General features: G+C 53.9%; 1 protein-coding gene across 1 annotated transcript; it reads left to right on the top strand.

Moving 5' to 3' along the window:
* Positions 1-9,166: 9,166 nt before the first annotated feature.
* VPS37C (vacuolar protein sorting 37 homolog C (S. cerevisiae)) lies at positions 9,167-15,527 on the top strand. Its single transcript, XM_014948814.1, is given in 8 exon segments — positions 9,167-9,215; positions 10,146-10,256; positions 11,773-11,882; positions 13,419-13,590; positions 13,987-14,069; positions 14,331-14,407; positions 14,779-15,073; positions 15,076-15,527. Coding segments are annotated over 6 exon segments (798 nt in total). The 5' UTR covers positions 9,167-9,215; positions 10,146-10,256; positions 11,773-11,789; the 3' UTR covers positions 15,154-15,527.
* Positions 15,528-15,533: the final 6 nt, after the last annotated feature.

Raw genomic sequence — 15,533 nt, 5'->3', positions numbered from 1 at the left:
GGTCACGGGGCTGGCTGTGGTCATTTCTGGGCATGTTCCACCCCCTTCTTTGACCACCAGGGGAATTACGCAAGGTGGAAACGCGGTGGTGGAAACGAGGAACCACGATGTGAATCACGTGCCGTTAGATAAACACCCAACTTATTTCCCAGTTGCCTTTACCTCGCTGGGGGGTCAGGAGGGGACGGGGGTAACTGGGGTACGAAGGGTCCTGAGGCTGCTCCAGACCAGCCCTGCCCCACTGTGAAGAGCTGTCAGGGTGAAGATGTGGGGCTAGCACACGACTACCGGTCCTTTGGGGTTCCCTGGTGTCCTCCCCTAGCCCTTTAAGGTCCCCTGGTGTCCCCCACCAGCACTTTGGGGTCTCCTGGTCCCCACTTTGCTGGCTGGTCTGATCCTGGGGGTTGAAGCCTCATGTCCTTCCCACAGCTCCCACCCAAGGTTACATGTCCCTTGGGGGAGTTGGGGACAAAGTTGGTGGCCCCTGGCCACTGCCCTGAGCCCCCCGGGGCTGCCTTGGGTGATGTTGCTTTATCTTGCACCCACAGCCAATAGGAGGACAAGGTTCTTCACCAGTTTTACCCATTAGAGATGGTGGTTCCTCTTAGTTCAACACAGCCCGTCTCCGTCTGCCCGTCCCAGGGCTCTGGGTGGGGAGGGTGGAAGCCCCATGTCCTCCACCGCGGCTGAGCTGAGCCCCCCATCTGCCCCCCCTGCCTCTGGGGTCAGCTTAGAATCATAGACTGGTTTTGCTGGGAAGGGACCTTCAAGATCACCAAGTTCCATGATGGGGGGACACCTCCCACCACAACAGGTTGCTCCAAGCCCCCTCCAACCCAACCTTGAACCCCTCCAGGGATGGGGCAGCCACAGCTTCTCGGGGCAACCTGGGCCAGGCTCTCACCACCCTCACACCAAAGAAGTTCTTCCCCACAGCTCAGCTCCATCTCCCCTCTTTCAGTGTCAAACCCTTCCCCCTCCTCCTAGGGCTCCCCTCCCTGATCCAGAGTCCTTCCCCATCTCTTCTGGAGGCCCTGGAGGGACTGGAAGGGGCTGGAAGGTCTCCCCGGAGCCTTCTCTTCTCCAGGCTGAACCCCATCAACTCTCTCAGCCTTCTTCTGGAGCATCTTGGTGGCCCCCTCATGCCCTGCTCCTACAGCTCCATGTCCTTCTGATGGTGGACTTCCGACTCCTTCAGACTCAGGAGACTTCAGATTCCTTCTGATGGTGGACTTCATCCACCTTCACCTGCCCCAGGGCTGCCCGCGGAAATGGGACCAGTTGGGAGGAAAGAGCAGCTCAGGATGGTTGAAGGAGGCCAAGGTCGCCCACGTTGGGTTGTGTCGGAGGCGCCCGGCGCTGGGACCAGGCGTCACAGCCACCGTCACGGCACCACGTGGCTGAGATGTGGCTACTGCCACGGTCACCTTGTCCCACACCGGGAGGGAAAACAAAACCAGACTCAGCGCCAACAAACTGGGGACCAGCCCACCCGACTGGTTTTCCTCCCTCTCTCCCAGTTTCACCCCAGAATAATAAATAAAAGAATTGAGGAGAGATGCTGAATTGCACTGGGGGGATGAAAGGGTCTGATGGGTGATGTTGGGGGGAAAAGGAGGAAAAACCTCAGCAAAAAAAAAAAGGAAGGATGAGGGAGAAGGAGTGAGACCCAGGGAGGGCAAAGCTTCTTCCTTGGGGTGGGGGGGTTCACTGCTCCTGGGGGGACACCTGGCAAGGGGGGCTCTGGGTGATTTTCTCCTGGACAGCTGCAGAAATGAGGGTCAGCTGCTGCAAATCCTGTTGGTATTTAAGGGTCATTCCAAACTGGAGGTTGCTGGTTTGTCTGGTTCTTGTTTGTCTTGTGCTGGGAGCCCTTTGTGAGCTTCCCTGCACCTCGGGGCTGGTGGAAGACCAGCCTGTTGATGGCCGTGTTCATGGTGGGGTGGTCTGGAGAGATATCAAAGCTCCCACCTGTTCAACCTCTAAGGGCTGAAGCTCAGGGATTCCTCCAGGAGACTGCTTGGGATCTACTGGGATGAGCACCCATTCCATGCTGGGGCAAGATAACGTCGTAGGAGGTCCACAGGAGCTGGTGTGGGCTGCAGGAGGTGGTGGCCAGAGCTCCATAGGGTCACTAGCTGTGGGTACATGTCGGTGTGGCTTCTGCGTGGAGAGGAAGGTCCTGCTGAGAGGTGGAAGTAGTCCTTGGTCCAGGAGAAGGTAACTGGTGGGTGTGGGTGAGGAGCAATGTGGTGGGGGAGCAGGGTGGTAGGTGTCCCCTCTCCTGGTGCAGAGATGGAGGCTCTGGTGGTACTAGGGTGGACTTTCATTCCTCTATTTGTGGGAAAGTTGTGATCTGGGATGCTCCTTGAGCAGACTGTTCCCTCACCTGGGACAGGAATGAAGGTCCTGGTGATGCCAGGGTGGACTTTCTCTCCTCAATTTATGGGAATGGCGTTTGCTGGAACACTCCTTGAGCAGATTGTTCCCTCTCCTGGGGTAGGGATGGAGGTCCCAGTGGACTTTCTTTCCCCAAATTGTGGGAAAGGCATTTCCTGGGACACCGGTGGACCAGAACACCTCTGCTCAGGGTGGGGTGATGAAGAACTGAGGGGCCTCCAAGGTGGCCTCCAAAATTGATGCTCATCCCGCATTGATTTTGGTAACGAGCAGAAGACACCTGAGAAAGGGAGAGCTGAAGAGCAGTAACATTTCAGGTTTGGGCTCTTCTGAACACCCAAACTTCATCCCAAATTTGGGAACTGTGTTCACCTCATGAAGACACAAAGCAATTTTTCACTCTTCTGCTGCAGCCCCCTTCCTGCACGCAATTTCTGCTGAAAGAGGGCTCCACGTGCAAAGCTGTAACGACTAAGGATCGGGATTTCACTATTTTTTTTTCAATGGAAAGAAGTAATTTGTCAAACTATGAGCAGTTCTGGGCTGAGCACATTCTTCTGTCAATAGACCCCATCGCTAAGAGCCACTGAAAAACTCTGTGTGTTCAGACAGGCACCGATTTTTCGGATGCGTCATTCCCCACAGCGTGAAGAAGTTGTGGAATTCGGCCCCAGAAAAACCTCAGACCAAATCAAAGAACAAAAGAAAGGGCAGAGGATGGAAAATAATCACTTTTGGGGTGTGAAATGACTTTCCCGTAGGGCTACGGCTCTCAACAGGGACTTGGCATCGCCGTTCCCTTCCATCTGTGGAAGGATGGAATCCAGGGGAGGGATTTTGCTGGAAAAACACATGAGCTTGGTCTTTTTTTGGGCTGGAAGTGGTGGTGGCTCATGCTGGTGGCTCTGGAGATGAGGGTCCTCTCCCTTCCAAGGTGGCTGGCTGGATTTCAGCCCTCTCCTGCTGCACTGAGCTTCCCCATCCCGGTGACAGGGTGACTCCGTGGCTGCACCCTTTTTCCCAAGCCCTTTCCACCCCAGGCACCCTTTATTCTTAATTAACGAGGGTTTTCAGAGCCCTCTGGGGAAGCTCAGCCCCTTGGAGTCTGGAGGTAGACGTGGTGTGACCCGTCATCCTTGTTTGAGCGACACAGGATTCATTTCTCCTTCAGTAACTTTAATTTTCAGTCAAGTCTCTTCTAATGCCTGGGAAAACTGCATTTTTAGACGATTCCAGTGTCTGAATGGGTGAAAATATTTCCTTTGCAGCCAGCTCTGGGGAGGGGGTTTCAAAGTCTTGGTGATTTCGAGGTGTGGGGACGAGGAGGAACGAGACCCGGGCACTTGAGCCAAGCTGCCAACGGGGTTATTTCATACCATGAATGATAAATTAAATGTAAATTAGGAAGTTTGCTGAGGAGTCTTCTCTCTTCCCGTTGATGGCTGGGATCCTGAGAAGTCTTTGCTCCAGTGCTGGAGCCCTGAGCTCTTCCCTTCCTCCCAAAGCCACAGCACTCACAGGGTCCCACATGGGCTGTCCCTGCTGGGAGGGACCAGATTCCTGGGATGGAACGAGCTGGGAATAGTCCTGGTGTATTTTATATCAATATCAGGATCAATATTGGCTCTTTAGTGCTATTTATGTTAATTATTTAGTCTCATTCTACTAAATCTGTTTACATTTCAACCCTAAGGTTCTTCTGTTTTTTCCTGATTCCCCATCCCAGGTGGGGAGAACTCATCAGGTGAGAGAATAATTGTCCAAACTTTGTCTAAATAAATTGGTGTGGGTTCTTCAAGGGGGAAATCAGCAGCACAAAGTGCCTGGTGGGTTCATGGTGTTGTCAAAGATGGGGATGGCTCCAGGGACAGGCTTGTGGTGCCATGGAAGGGGGGGGGTGCAGCACAAAAAGGAGCCAGGATCGGGCCAACGGGACATTTCCAACCTTGGGAGAGAAACGGAAGGAACGAGACATGCTGGATTCTGGAAAAAATCTACCCTTTGGCCCCCAAAGGGAGCAAGGAAACCCTGAGGAAACCCCAAAACCAAGCTGCGAATGGCTCAAAACACAACTCTGCCTTGTCCCCGCTGTGGAAGAGGGGAGGACAGGGGGCAGGCAGGGCTGGGGGGGCCACTGGGCGCCCAGTTTGGGTGGCCAAATTTTGGGTGGCCGTTCTGTTGTAGCTCAGCTTGGCGGCAGAGGGCACCAAACCATGAGGAGATCCTCAAAGCCCAGCTGGAGGGATGGATCCAGAGGCTTTTCCTTCTGTTTTCCTTGTTCCCGATGCAGCTGTGGCCGGGTTCAGATTCCTGTTGGATAAAATCCTCCGAGATTTAGGTTTGTGTCCAGAAAAATGTAAGGTTTTTGATGTCTGAGAGAGGCTGGGTTTGATTCCCTGCGTGTGGAGGAGCTCACAAGGAGCTTGGGCTCCACAGAATTAAATCCCTCATAAAAAGGACTAAAATAAACCCCCCCGGTGACCACAGATGGGCTGGGGGGACACCAGCTGGTTGCTGGAGTGGTGGTGGTTGACCTCAAAGGTGGAAAAGTTGGGTGGTGACTACAACATCCCCCCGCTGAGAGGGGATGTGGTGGCACAGGAGTGGTGACAGGACTGTTTCACGCTTCCAGCGATCGGCAGCAATTGGTGGGTGAAGAGATTGTCCTTAAAAAGGTTACACAAGACGCGGTGGATGTAATTCCTAAGGTTCCACCAGCAATTTATGGCACCAACAAGAGGAGCCGGGCACCTCCAAAAGCTGCTTTGGCTCCAAGATGGGCCCTCGAGCGGCAAATTCCTGTCAGGAATGCAAGGTCCGTTGTGAATTATGCCATCAATCCCCACGGCCAGGTGCCTGAAAGTCTCTCGTGGGAGACGCACAAGATTAGGGAATGCCGCTGCCGTGGATTTCCAGACTTTGCTGACTAAGCTCAGGGACGGCTTTATCCAACTTCCCCGCTCAGGCATGAAAAACTCTGCCTGGAAAATGGAAAAAAAATCACCTTTTCGAGATATAGTTTATCTTGGTTAAGTGCAAATGAAGGAAATGAACTTGTTTTCCAGTCCCTTGTTCCTGGTTTTTCCTGTTCTTCCCCTCAGGGTGTTATCACACATCACAGAAGTGCTTTATCGGAGCTGCCAGATGAAAGGCACAAGGGCTGGTTTGAGGCTCCTCAGGTGTCAAATTCCTCTGATTAAGGTAAAAAATAGTCGATTCATTCACCCAGGAAGCCCCCAGGGGTTCTTGCCGAGCTGGTGGTGGGTGGACTTCAGTGGGGTGGGACCCTGTGGGCGGCCAGGCCACCGCTCTGCCTGCTGCGGGTGACGCCGGAGGGTGACAAACACCTTGGGTGACCTCGGTCTGTGGTTTGTTAAATGGGTGAAACGTTAAGATTCTCTGACCAGATTGCCGAGATAGCGGCTGGACCACGGGGACCACGAAGCTTCCTAGTCCTCCAAGGGTGAAGGAACTGGTTAGACCGCGGCTTTCGCAAGCAGACAGACAGACAGACGGCCGGGACGTGGTGCTGAGAAGAGAGAATCGGGGCTTTCTGATCAACTCCTCGTGAAAAAGAAGGGTGGAATCCCAAAAAGGGCTCTTCCATCGTGTGAATCCCCTCCCTGGTGAGGAACACAGGCAACATCCTCTTGAAAACAAACAGGTTAAAAGAAGAAAGAACAACGCTATCGATTTTATTTGTTTGTTTTTTTTTTTTTCCCCCCACCTTTAATTGGGAAGGGCTCCAAATTTCACTCGACTCCTGGGCTCAGAAGGAACATTCAATCAAAACCACAACTGAGCTTGGCCCCAATCATCAGGAAAAGGTGAAATCCCACAAAGGATGAGATCAAGCCCTTCGCACGCGAGGGGTGGTGTGGGGTTGTTTTTTAACCTTTGGCTAATTGCGTGTTAATTTGCCCCCCCTGCTCTCACCCTGCCCCCCCCTCCACTCGGGAGCTCCAAACAACATCAGCTGCGCTAACGAGGTCCTGCAAAGTTTCCATTTCACTCCAAAACACTTCTGAAATCACGGTTTCACTTCCTCGGGGGAGCGAGACCTCAAACTGACCTCAGCTGCCCTGTGCTACTTGGTGAAATTTTGAATTTTTAACTGTTTTCAGTCATTTTTGGCTCACCGCGTGTGCTGGGTATCGGCCTCTGAGTCTTTCACCTGCTAAAGCAACTGTGATGTATCATGAGGACCAGCTGAAACCACCCCTTACACAAATTAAGTAAATAATTTGGGCACATCCTTCAGCATTAACCAGAAAAATAGTGATTTGTCACGATTTTTGATCGCTGGGTAACACTTTACTATTTAAACTGGATACTTTTTCCTTGCTTCATTGCAAACAACAACTTTGAACCCAACTTAGTTCATCCTCCGCTCAGTCCTTATGTTTTAATATAAATTGTGAACTAAATTTAACGATTGTAAGGGCTCCAGCCCTTCCGCGTCCACGAAAACGGTGCCTCAAACTAGTCCTGTGAAGTCCATCTTCCCCATCTTTATCCCCACTCATGTCTGCTGGATATGGAATTAGGGGTGGAAAAGTGAAGGCTGGCTTGGCGTTGAGGATCATGGGATGTCAGAGGTTCCTCTGTCTCCTGCTTCCTTTCTCTCCTCCTCCTCCTCTCTCTCCACACAAGGAAGACCTGATGCAGGTCTTCAGCAGGGATTTGCTTTTCTCTCCTGGTTCCAGCTACGCCACCAAAAAAAAAGGCTATAATGTGAATTTTTGGCACGTTGCTGAGGTTTGTATGTTCTGTCTCAGTGCTCCATATCCATTATCTCACCTCCTCTGCTTCTCCATCCTCTCTTCTCTTGCCCTTCCACCAGCCCTTACCCCCGTCTCCACCTCTGCTGCAGCTTTGCTGCCACTCACCTCACGTTCCCTCCATCCCTTTACCCATCTCTGAAGTTTTAATTTCATTTTCATTTCTCGCAGGGCTGGACGTACCCAGATGACGGCCAAGAGAATTCCAAGTCACACCAAACAACAGGCATTTGGAGTGCCTGTAGGACCAGCATGGGATCATAGAAACAGAAGGGTTTGGGGTTGGAAGGGACCTTAAAGATGACCCAGTTCCACAATGGGGGGACACCTCCCACCAGACCAGGTTGCTCCAAGCCCCCTCCAACCTGGCCTTGAACCCTTCCAGGGATGGGGCAGCCACAGCTTCTCTGGGCAACCTGGGCCAGGCTCTCACCACCCTCACAGCCAAGAAGTTCTTCCCCACATCTCAGCTCCATCTCCCCTCTTTCAGTGTCAAACCCTTCCCCCTCCTCCTAGGGCTCCCCTCCCTGATCCAGAGTCCCTCCCCAGCTTTCCTGGAGCCCCTTGAGAGGCTGGAAGGTCTCCCCGGAGCCTTCTCTTCTCCAGGCTGAACCCCCCAACTCTCTCAGCCTGTCCTCCCAGCAGAGGGGCTCCAGCCCTCCCAGCATCAATGGTCTGTGGAGAACAACGTCCCTCCTCACTCTTAGACCTCCACGAAACTGAGACAGCGGGAGGAGGCTGCCGGCGTGGGAGGCCCCGGCGAGGTCGTGAGGAGGCAGAAACCGCCTCAAATCTCTCCGCGAAGCCAACCCAAACCTGCTATGCCTGAATTTCAACCAGCTGCCTGCTCCACGGCGTGAGGGTGAGCTTTGCTGTAACACCCTCCTCTTTAATTCTCTGTCGCAAGGATTCATCTCGCCCCATCTTTTGTCTGGGGCTCTACGGCCCCACCGCTTTCAGGAACAGGCCGGCGAAGGCAAAAGTGTCCAAGCAGCAGCTCACGGGGAGATTTCGCATCGATGTATAGAATTTATATTATATATTATATGTTAGTATTAGTACCTCCTACCTATATTTGATGGGTTAGTAATTTACATACCATTACACCCTCAAGTTATAGCTACCACACACGCCCAAGGGAAGGGTCTTCACCTGGGCAAGGGTCTTCTTGGCCTGTGGGCGTTTTTTAGTATTATAATTAAAGTAGTTGAGCTTAGGACACTGAGAATTTTCACTTTCCTTTAGCCAAATTGGCTAATCTTCTCAAAACACATAGATCAGTACCGTCCTCAGGGTTTTTATGCTCAATGGGCTTCCTTGAGAGCCATACAATACACACCTCCCTTGATTAGGAGTTCTTTTCATTAGCATGCTTGATAAATTTAAGGATGGAAGCCTCATTTTTTGTGAGGATAAACGTAAGGCCTTCCAACATAAGGCCTAATAACATTATAAAAGATATTCTATCCAGAGAAGCTGGCAAACCTGCTACTTGCAGTGCTCAAGCTCAGGCCGTACCCAGCTATTTGCATTAAGGAGTCGAGACGTATTGATAACACCAAATAACTTAGCAGGCTGACGTAAAATACCAGGAAAGCACAAAATTAAACTAAATTAAATTAAAAAAGGTAGGCAGCAGGGGGAAGGTGCTGGGGATGGTACCACATCGTCAGGGCAGGCCCTGCATGACACAAACCGGTAGGATGTAAAGGCTCGAGCGGGCCACAGCTCGAGGAAACCACACTGGCTGATAAAGACACTTTATTTATTTTTTAAAAAGGGCACGATATTTATAATATTTATGAAATACCGCGGATCTCCACGGGCACCGCAGCCCTGAGCCCCAGGCCGCAGCGCCCGCCTCACCCCCACAAGATGGCGGCGGCGGGCTGTACCACCCGCCTCCTCCCCCCCGCCGGGGAGGGGAGCCGCTCCCTCCCCCCCCGCCCTGCCCTCGGGGTGGTACATCCCACTTCCTCTCCCGCGCCGGAAGCCGGAAGTACGCGGCGAAGGGAGGGCCCCGGTTGCGCGACGGTGAGTCCCGGGCGGGCGCGGCGGAGCCGGTAACGGGGCTTTACCCGGTGTCTTGCAAAGGGAAGGTGGGCCCGGCTCGTTCGGGCGTTTCCCCCTGTGTTCATGGCCGCTCCGGTGGGCGATTGCAGCCGTTACTTGCCGGGACCTCCGGGAGGAAGGTGGGGGGGGGTCGGCCGGGCCTGGTACCGGGAGCCGCGGGGGAGGCCCAGTTCCGCTTGCTCCCTCCCGGTTGCCGTTCCCCTCCCCTTTACTGTTCCCTCCCCCGGTTGTCGTTCCCCCCCGTCTCCCAGGACGGCCCCGGTGTTGGTGGAGCAGCCCCCGGCCCTGTCCCGGTAGGAGAGTGGCCCCGGGCGGCTCCGCTCCCCCAGGGTGGCGGGAGGCGGAGGCTTTGACACCCCCGGGGCTGCGGGGAGGGTTTCTCTAACCGGTCACAGAGCACGGAGGGGATGACGGGGGTGCGACAGTGCTGCGGGGGACCCTCACGTTGCCCCTCGGGGAGGCCGGGGGTCACCTCCCTGGCTGCCTCTTACCGGGACGCCGCTAAAAACTGGTGAGATCCGTGAGGCGAGAGCCCCAGCCCTGTGCTGGTGGCAGGACAGTGCCCAGCTCTTTGTGTCCCCCCTCCCGTGGGCTGTTGGGACCCTTCCCACAGACCATCCCTCACCTCTGTGCCAGGAGGTTGAGCTTCCCATTTGCCCCTATCCCTAATTTTTCCGACTTAAACTCTGTGAGCCTCGTTAATGACCAAAAAAACCACCCCATAACTTTATTTCTGCTCTCAGAGTGATGAAGTTCCCTACGTATAGACGTAGTAAAGGGGCTGATTTCCCAGTTTTTAGGTGGTTGTTACTGGGAGGGGTTGGGCTGGATGCTGGGTGAAGAGGGTTTGGTAACCCTCAGCCTCACCAGGTCCTTCTGTGTTACTTGCAGAGGCTGATGCAAACGTTCTCAGAGTGATAGCGTGGGGATGTCACACCCGGGTGGAAGGTAGAAGAGCCAGGAGCAATTTAGGACGCCGCTGAAATCCCCATCACCTCTTTGGTACGGCCCTTCCCCAGTGCAGGAACACGCTGCTCTCATGTTTCTTGCTGGTTTTTTGGTGTATTCCCACTTTCCTGCGTCCCACCTGTGACAAGAACAGCTGATAATAACTAAATATTGTCAGACAACCCAGATTATTTGGAATAAGTCGTGGATGTAGTGCAGAGAATCCATTATTTCCTCAATTTTAAACTTATTTGACTGATTTTTAAAGTGCAGTGATGACCTTTTGGGTCATTGAGTCCAACCAACAACCCAAAACTGTCAAAACCACCACTAAATTGTCTCCCTCAGCACCATGTCCACCCATCTTTTAAATATTTCAAGGGATGGGGACTCCACCACTTCAGGACATGCGAATAATTCCATCGCTTCATGTTTCCTAAGGGAAAACATAGTGAGGGAAGGGATGGCACCATGTGGCTGGTAGAGAAAATGCTTAGAAAATGCATCAAATGAGAGAGGAGCTGAGGAACTGGAGGGGTGGGGAGGTACAGGAGGGCATGGGTGGCGATGGTGGCCCCACTGGTGGCCCTGGTGACAGTCAGATGTGAGCAGAACCAGGAGGTTTGCTCAGGAGAGTGGGAATCTGGAATGGGACAGTGCAGGGAGAGTCAGGGTGACAACACCCTGCTATCAAGTGGCTGTGAGTAGGTGTTTCCCCAACCAAACTGGTACACACAAATAATCCCAGAATGATAAGGGGTTGGAAGGAACCTCTGGAGATCAGCTCCTCCAACCCCCTGCCACAGCAGGGCCACCCAGAGCAGGTCCCACAGGAACGTGTCCAGGTGGGGTTTGAATGTCTCCAGAGAAGGAGACTCCACCACCTCTCTGGGCAGCCTCTGCCAGGGCTCTGCCACCCTCAAAGTCAAGAAGTTCCTCCTCATGTTTAGGTGGAACTTCCTATGGTCCAGTTTGTGCCTGTTCCCTCTTGTCCTGTCCCTGGGCACCACTGGAAAAAGCCTGGCCCCATCCTCCTGACACCCACCCTTTCAGTATTTATAGGTGTTGATCAGATCCCCCCTCAGCCTTCTCTTCTCCAGACTAAAAAGCCCCAAGTCCCTCAGCCTTTCCTCAGCAGAGAGATGCTCCAGGCCCCTCATCATCTCTGTAGCCTCTGCTGTCCCCTCTCCAGCAGTTCCCTGTCCTTCTGGAACTGGGGAGCCCAGAACTGGTCCCAGTGCTCCAGCTGGGGCCTCCCCAGGGCAGAGCAGAGGGGCAGGATGACCTCCCTCCACCTGCTGCTCACGCTCTTCCTCATGCACCAAGTAATCCTTCCAAATATGCCTTGAAATGGAAAAAAAAAGTCAGTTTCCCAAACAGGAAGGAGTAGAAATGTTCTATTTTCCTTCTCACTCTGCCTTTGGCCTCGCTGATTCTTTCTATCGCGGGGGGAATCTCTCTGGTGCAGCTCTTTGGAGCAGTTTAGCAAAGCTGGTTTTAAATCCCTAATAGGATTAGTACCTATTTGCAGTTGGCTTTAGAAAAAACACTCGTCTTTCCTTGACTTCAGGAGCTCTCTCTGGGAGGATGGACAGCTTGAGGGACCGGACGGTGGAGGAACTTCGGGAGCTGCAGGAAAATGCAGAGGAGATCGAACGCCTCGCGCTGGAATCACAGGAGGTACGTGGGGATGGTGTGGCCCAGGCTGGGCTTCGTTAGTCTTAACGAGGAGCGGCTGAGGGAGCTGGGAGGCCTCAGCCTGGAGAAAAGGAGGCTGAGGGGAGACCTTCTCGCTCTCTCCAACTCCCTGAAGGGAGGGTGTAGCCAGGGGGGGTCAGTCTTTTATCCCAAGTATCAAGCTATAGGATGAGGAAACAGCCTCAAGTTGCACCAGGGAAGGTTCAAATTGGATATTAGGAAAAATTTTTACATGGAAAGGGTTATTAACCCTTGGAGTGGGCTGCCCAGGGAAGGGGTTGAGGCCCCATCCCTGGAGGGATTCAAAAGCCGGGCAGACATAGTGCTTAGAGACATGGTTTAGTGATGGTTTTTATCAGAGTTAGGTTGATGGTTGCACCAGATGATCTTAAAGGTCCCTTCCAAACCAGACAATTCTATAATTAGGAAAAATTTCTACACTGAAAGGGTTATTAAGCTTTGGAAGAGGCTGCCCAAGGAAGTGGTGAAGTCTCCATCCCTGGAGATACTTAAAAGCTGGGCAGACGTGGTGCTGAGGGACATGGGTTAGTGGTGGCTTTGCCAGTTTTGGGTTGTTGGTTGGACTCGATGATCTGAAAGGTCATAGAATCATAGAATGGTTTGGAACCTTAAAGATCATCCAGTTCCGTGATGGACAGGGACACCTCCCACCAGCCCAGGTTGCTCCAAGCCCCCTCCAACCTGCCCTTGAACCCCTCCAGGGATGGGGCAGCCACAGCTTCTCGGGGCAACCTGGGCCAGGCTCTAATGACCCTCAGGGGGAAGAATTTCCTCCCCAGATCTCATCTCCATCTCCATCTGTAGGACCAACATGGGATCATAGAAACAGAAGGGTTTGGGATTGGAAGGGACCTTCAAGATGACCCAGTTCCATGATGGGGGGACACCTCCCACCAGACCAGGTTGCTCCAAGCCCCCTCCAACCTGCCCTTGAACCCCTCCAGGGATGGGGCAGCCACAGCTTCTCTGGGCGACCTGGGCCAGGCTCTCACCACCCTCACACCAAACAAGTTCTTCCCCACATCTCAGCTCCATCTCCCCTCTTTCAGTTTAAAATCATCCCCCGTTGTCCTAGGGCTCCCCTCCCTGATCCAGAGTCCCTCCTCAGCTTTCCTGGAGCCCCTTGAGGGACTGGAAGGGGCTGGAAGGTCTCCCTGGAGCCTTCTTTTCTCCAGGCTGAACCCCCCCCAAAACTCTCAGCCCCCCCTCCCAGCAGAGGGGCTCCAGCCCTCCCAGCACCCTCAGGGGGAAGAGTTTCCTCCCCACATCTCATCTCCATCTCCCCTCTTTCAGTGTCCAACCCTTCCCCTTCCTCCTAGGGCTCCCCTCCCTCATCCAGAGTCCCTCCCCATCTCTCCTGGAGCCCCTTGAGGGACTGGAAGGGGCTGGAAGGTCTCCCTGGAGCCTTCTCTTCTCCAGGCTGAACCCCCCCAACTCTCTCCCTTCCAACCTGGAGACAATTCCATGATTCTCTGACCATCCTGTCTCCTTCCCCAGGTCCAGGAGCTGCAGCTGGAGCGGGAGATGGCCCTGGCCTCCAACCGCAGCTTGGCCGAGCAGAACCTGAAGTTCCAGGGGCCGCTGGAGACGGGCCGCGCCGACCTCTCCAGCAAATACGAGGAGCTGCAGAAGCTGGCTGAGCGCTGCAAAGAGCAAAAAGCCAAACTGGGTGAGCTTTCTGCAAACCTTGCACCTTTTTCCGACGCCGTCACGTGGGCTGGAGGCAGTGTAACATCCTTCCCTTTCGCTTCTGGCTGTTCTGAGCAGAGAGAAACTCACTATAATGATGGCAAAAAAGGGTTCTGTTTCCTGTAAAATCCATATTTTCCTGTTTTCTGGTGAAGTTTAGCCAGGAGATCAAGGATGGTGTCCTTGGAAAACAACCCTTCTTGCACAGCAGTGGATAAATTCTTTCTTCTTCACGTTTTCTCTTTGCATCACGAGTTTCCGAGGCGGGATGAGTTCTCTGTCTCTCCAGGAGAGTGCAACGGGGCTCTGTGTTAATATTTTTTAGCCCTTTTTTATGTTTTAACCTTTCTCTCCCCTGCTCTCTTTGTTTCCCCAGAGAAATTCTCCGCAGCGATGCAGCCTCAGACCCTGCTGGATCTCCTGCAGGTGGAAAGCCAGAAGATCGAAGAGGAGTCCGAGGTGAGTTTAAAGTTTAAATCCATTAACAATTCGAGTGATTAGTCCTCAAAAATTTGAAGTTACGCTCCTGAGACTCATCTGTATCCTTTATTGAAGAGGATAAAGGATTATCTCTTTGGAATTTGCTGTCGTTGCTCCAAAAAAATTGGATTGTTGTTTGGTTTGTGGTTCAAGAGTTCCCCGAGCGTCTCGGAGAGACGGAAATCCTAAGCTGGGGTTGAGGAAGAAGAGCAGAGGGATGAAGTTTATTTTCTCTTCTAGAAAATGGCCGAGAAGTTCCTGGAGGGTGAAGTTCCCTTGGAGACGTTTCTGGAGGGCTTTTCTGGGATGAGGAAATTGTCCCATTTGCGCCGGGTGAGAGTGGAAAAGCTCCAGGAGATCCTGAGGAAGCTGGAAACGCCGCAGGAGCCCGGCAGGGACTCTCAGCAGCCCACACCTCCTCACGTACCTGCGCCCGCCGACCCCCCCAAACCTCAACCCTTCCCTTCGGGGGCTCCTTCTTTCCCCTTGCCCTATAGCCCGACCCCCACCATGCCTGTGGGTCCCACAGCCCACGGAACTCTCCCCCCAGCTTCTTTCTCTGCCCCCCCAGTCGCCGTGGGGCACGTTGCATCCTCCCAACCCACCTATCCATACCCTCCAGGTCCTGGAAACCCACCAGACTCAGCCCCAGGGTATCCCAAACCCCCCCCGGGGGGGGCAGCTCCAGGCTATTCCTGGTCTCCATCCAGGGCCCCCCCTCAGCCCCCACAATTTCCTGGCTCTCGCCCTACTCCTCCTCCTCCACCCCCCAGACCCGGGTACCCTCCCTATTTCCCCCCCGGGGTGGGGAGACCGCAGTGTCCTTACCCAACCCAGCCCCCTCTCCCCAGTTTCCCAATCCCCCCACAACCTCCCTATCCTTCTGGGCCCCCCCCACCTTTTGGGTACCCCCCCCCTCCCAACCCTCAACGCCCCGCTTGGCCTGGCTACTAAATCAGGACACCTGGGGGAGCATCTTCAGCCTTTTTGGGGGACTGAGGATGAGGAGCAAGTCGAGAAAATTGCTCTTTGCCCCATGGGGGTGAAGGAGAAGGGACAGTAGTGGCTCTGGGGGCCGGGGGGGGGTCAGCCAGGCTGATGCCCCCCCCCCACCATGGGCTGGAATTCGGCGAGGATGGCTGGGGGGATGAATTAGTGGCTTCCAAACGGGCTCATCCAGGTTCCAGTGGGAAAGCCAGGTCGTATTTTAGGTACTGGGGAACGCTCTGCACTGACTGTGACCCCCCCCACCCCAAAAATCGTGACCCCCCCTACTCTTCACATCTCTGTGTGTGCGTGAACGAGGGAGACGGCGCCGCGGGGGGGGACACACCTCACCTCCTCCCTGATCTCTCCGTGTTTTTGGGCTGGAATGGGAAAACTCTCCCATCAGCTCTTCCCCACCTGCTCCAACTTCCCCCACGAGAGGTACCAAAGCGGCGG

The sequence above is a fragment of the Calidris pugnax genome, unplaced genomic scaffold, assembly GCF_001431845.1.
Source record: "Calidris pugnax isolate Ruff unplaced genomic scaffold, ASM143184v1 scaffold107, whole genome shotgun sequence".
Lineage (NCBI taxonomy): Eukaryota > Metazoa > Chordata > Aves > Charadriiformes > Scolopacidae > Calidris > Calidris pugnax.
The sequence above is the reverse complement of the archived record's forward strand: the minus strand, read 5'-3'. Positions and strand labels throughout refer to the sequence as shown.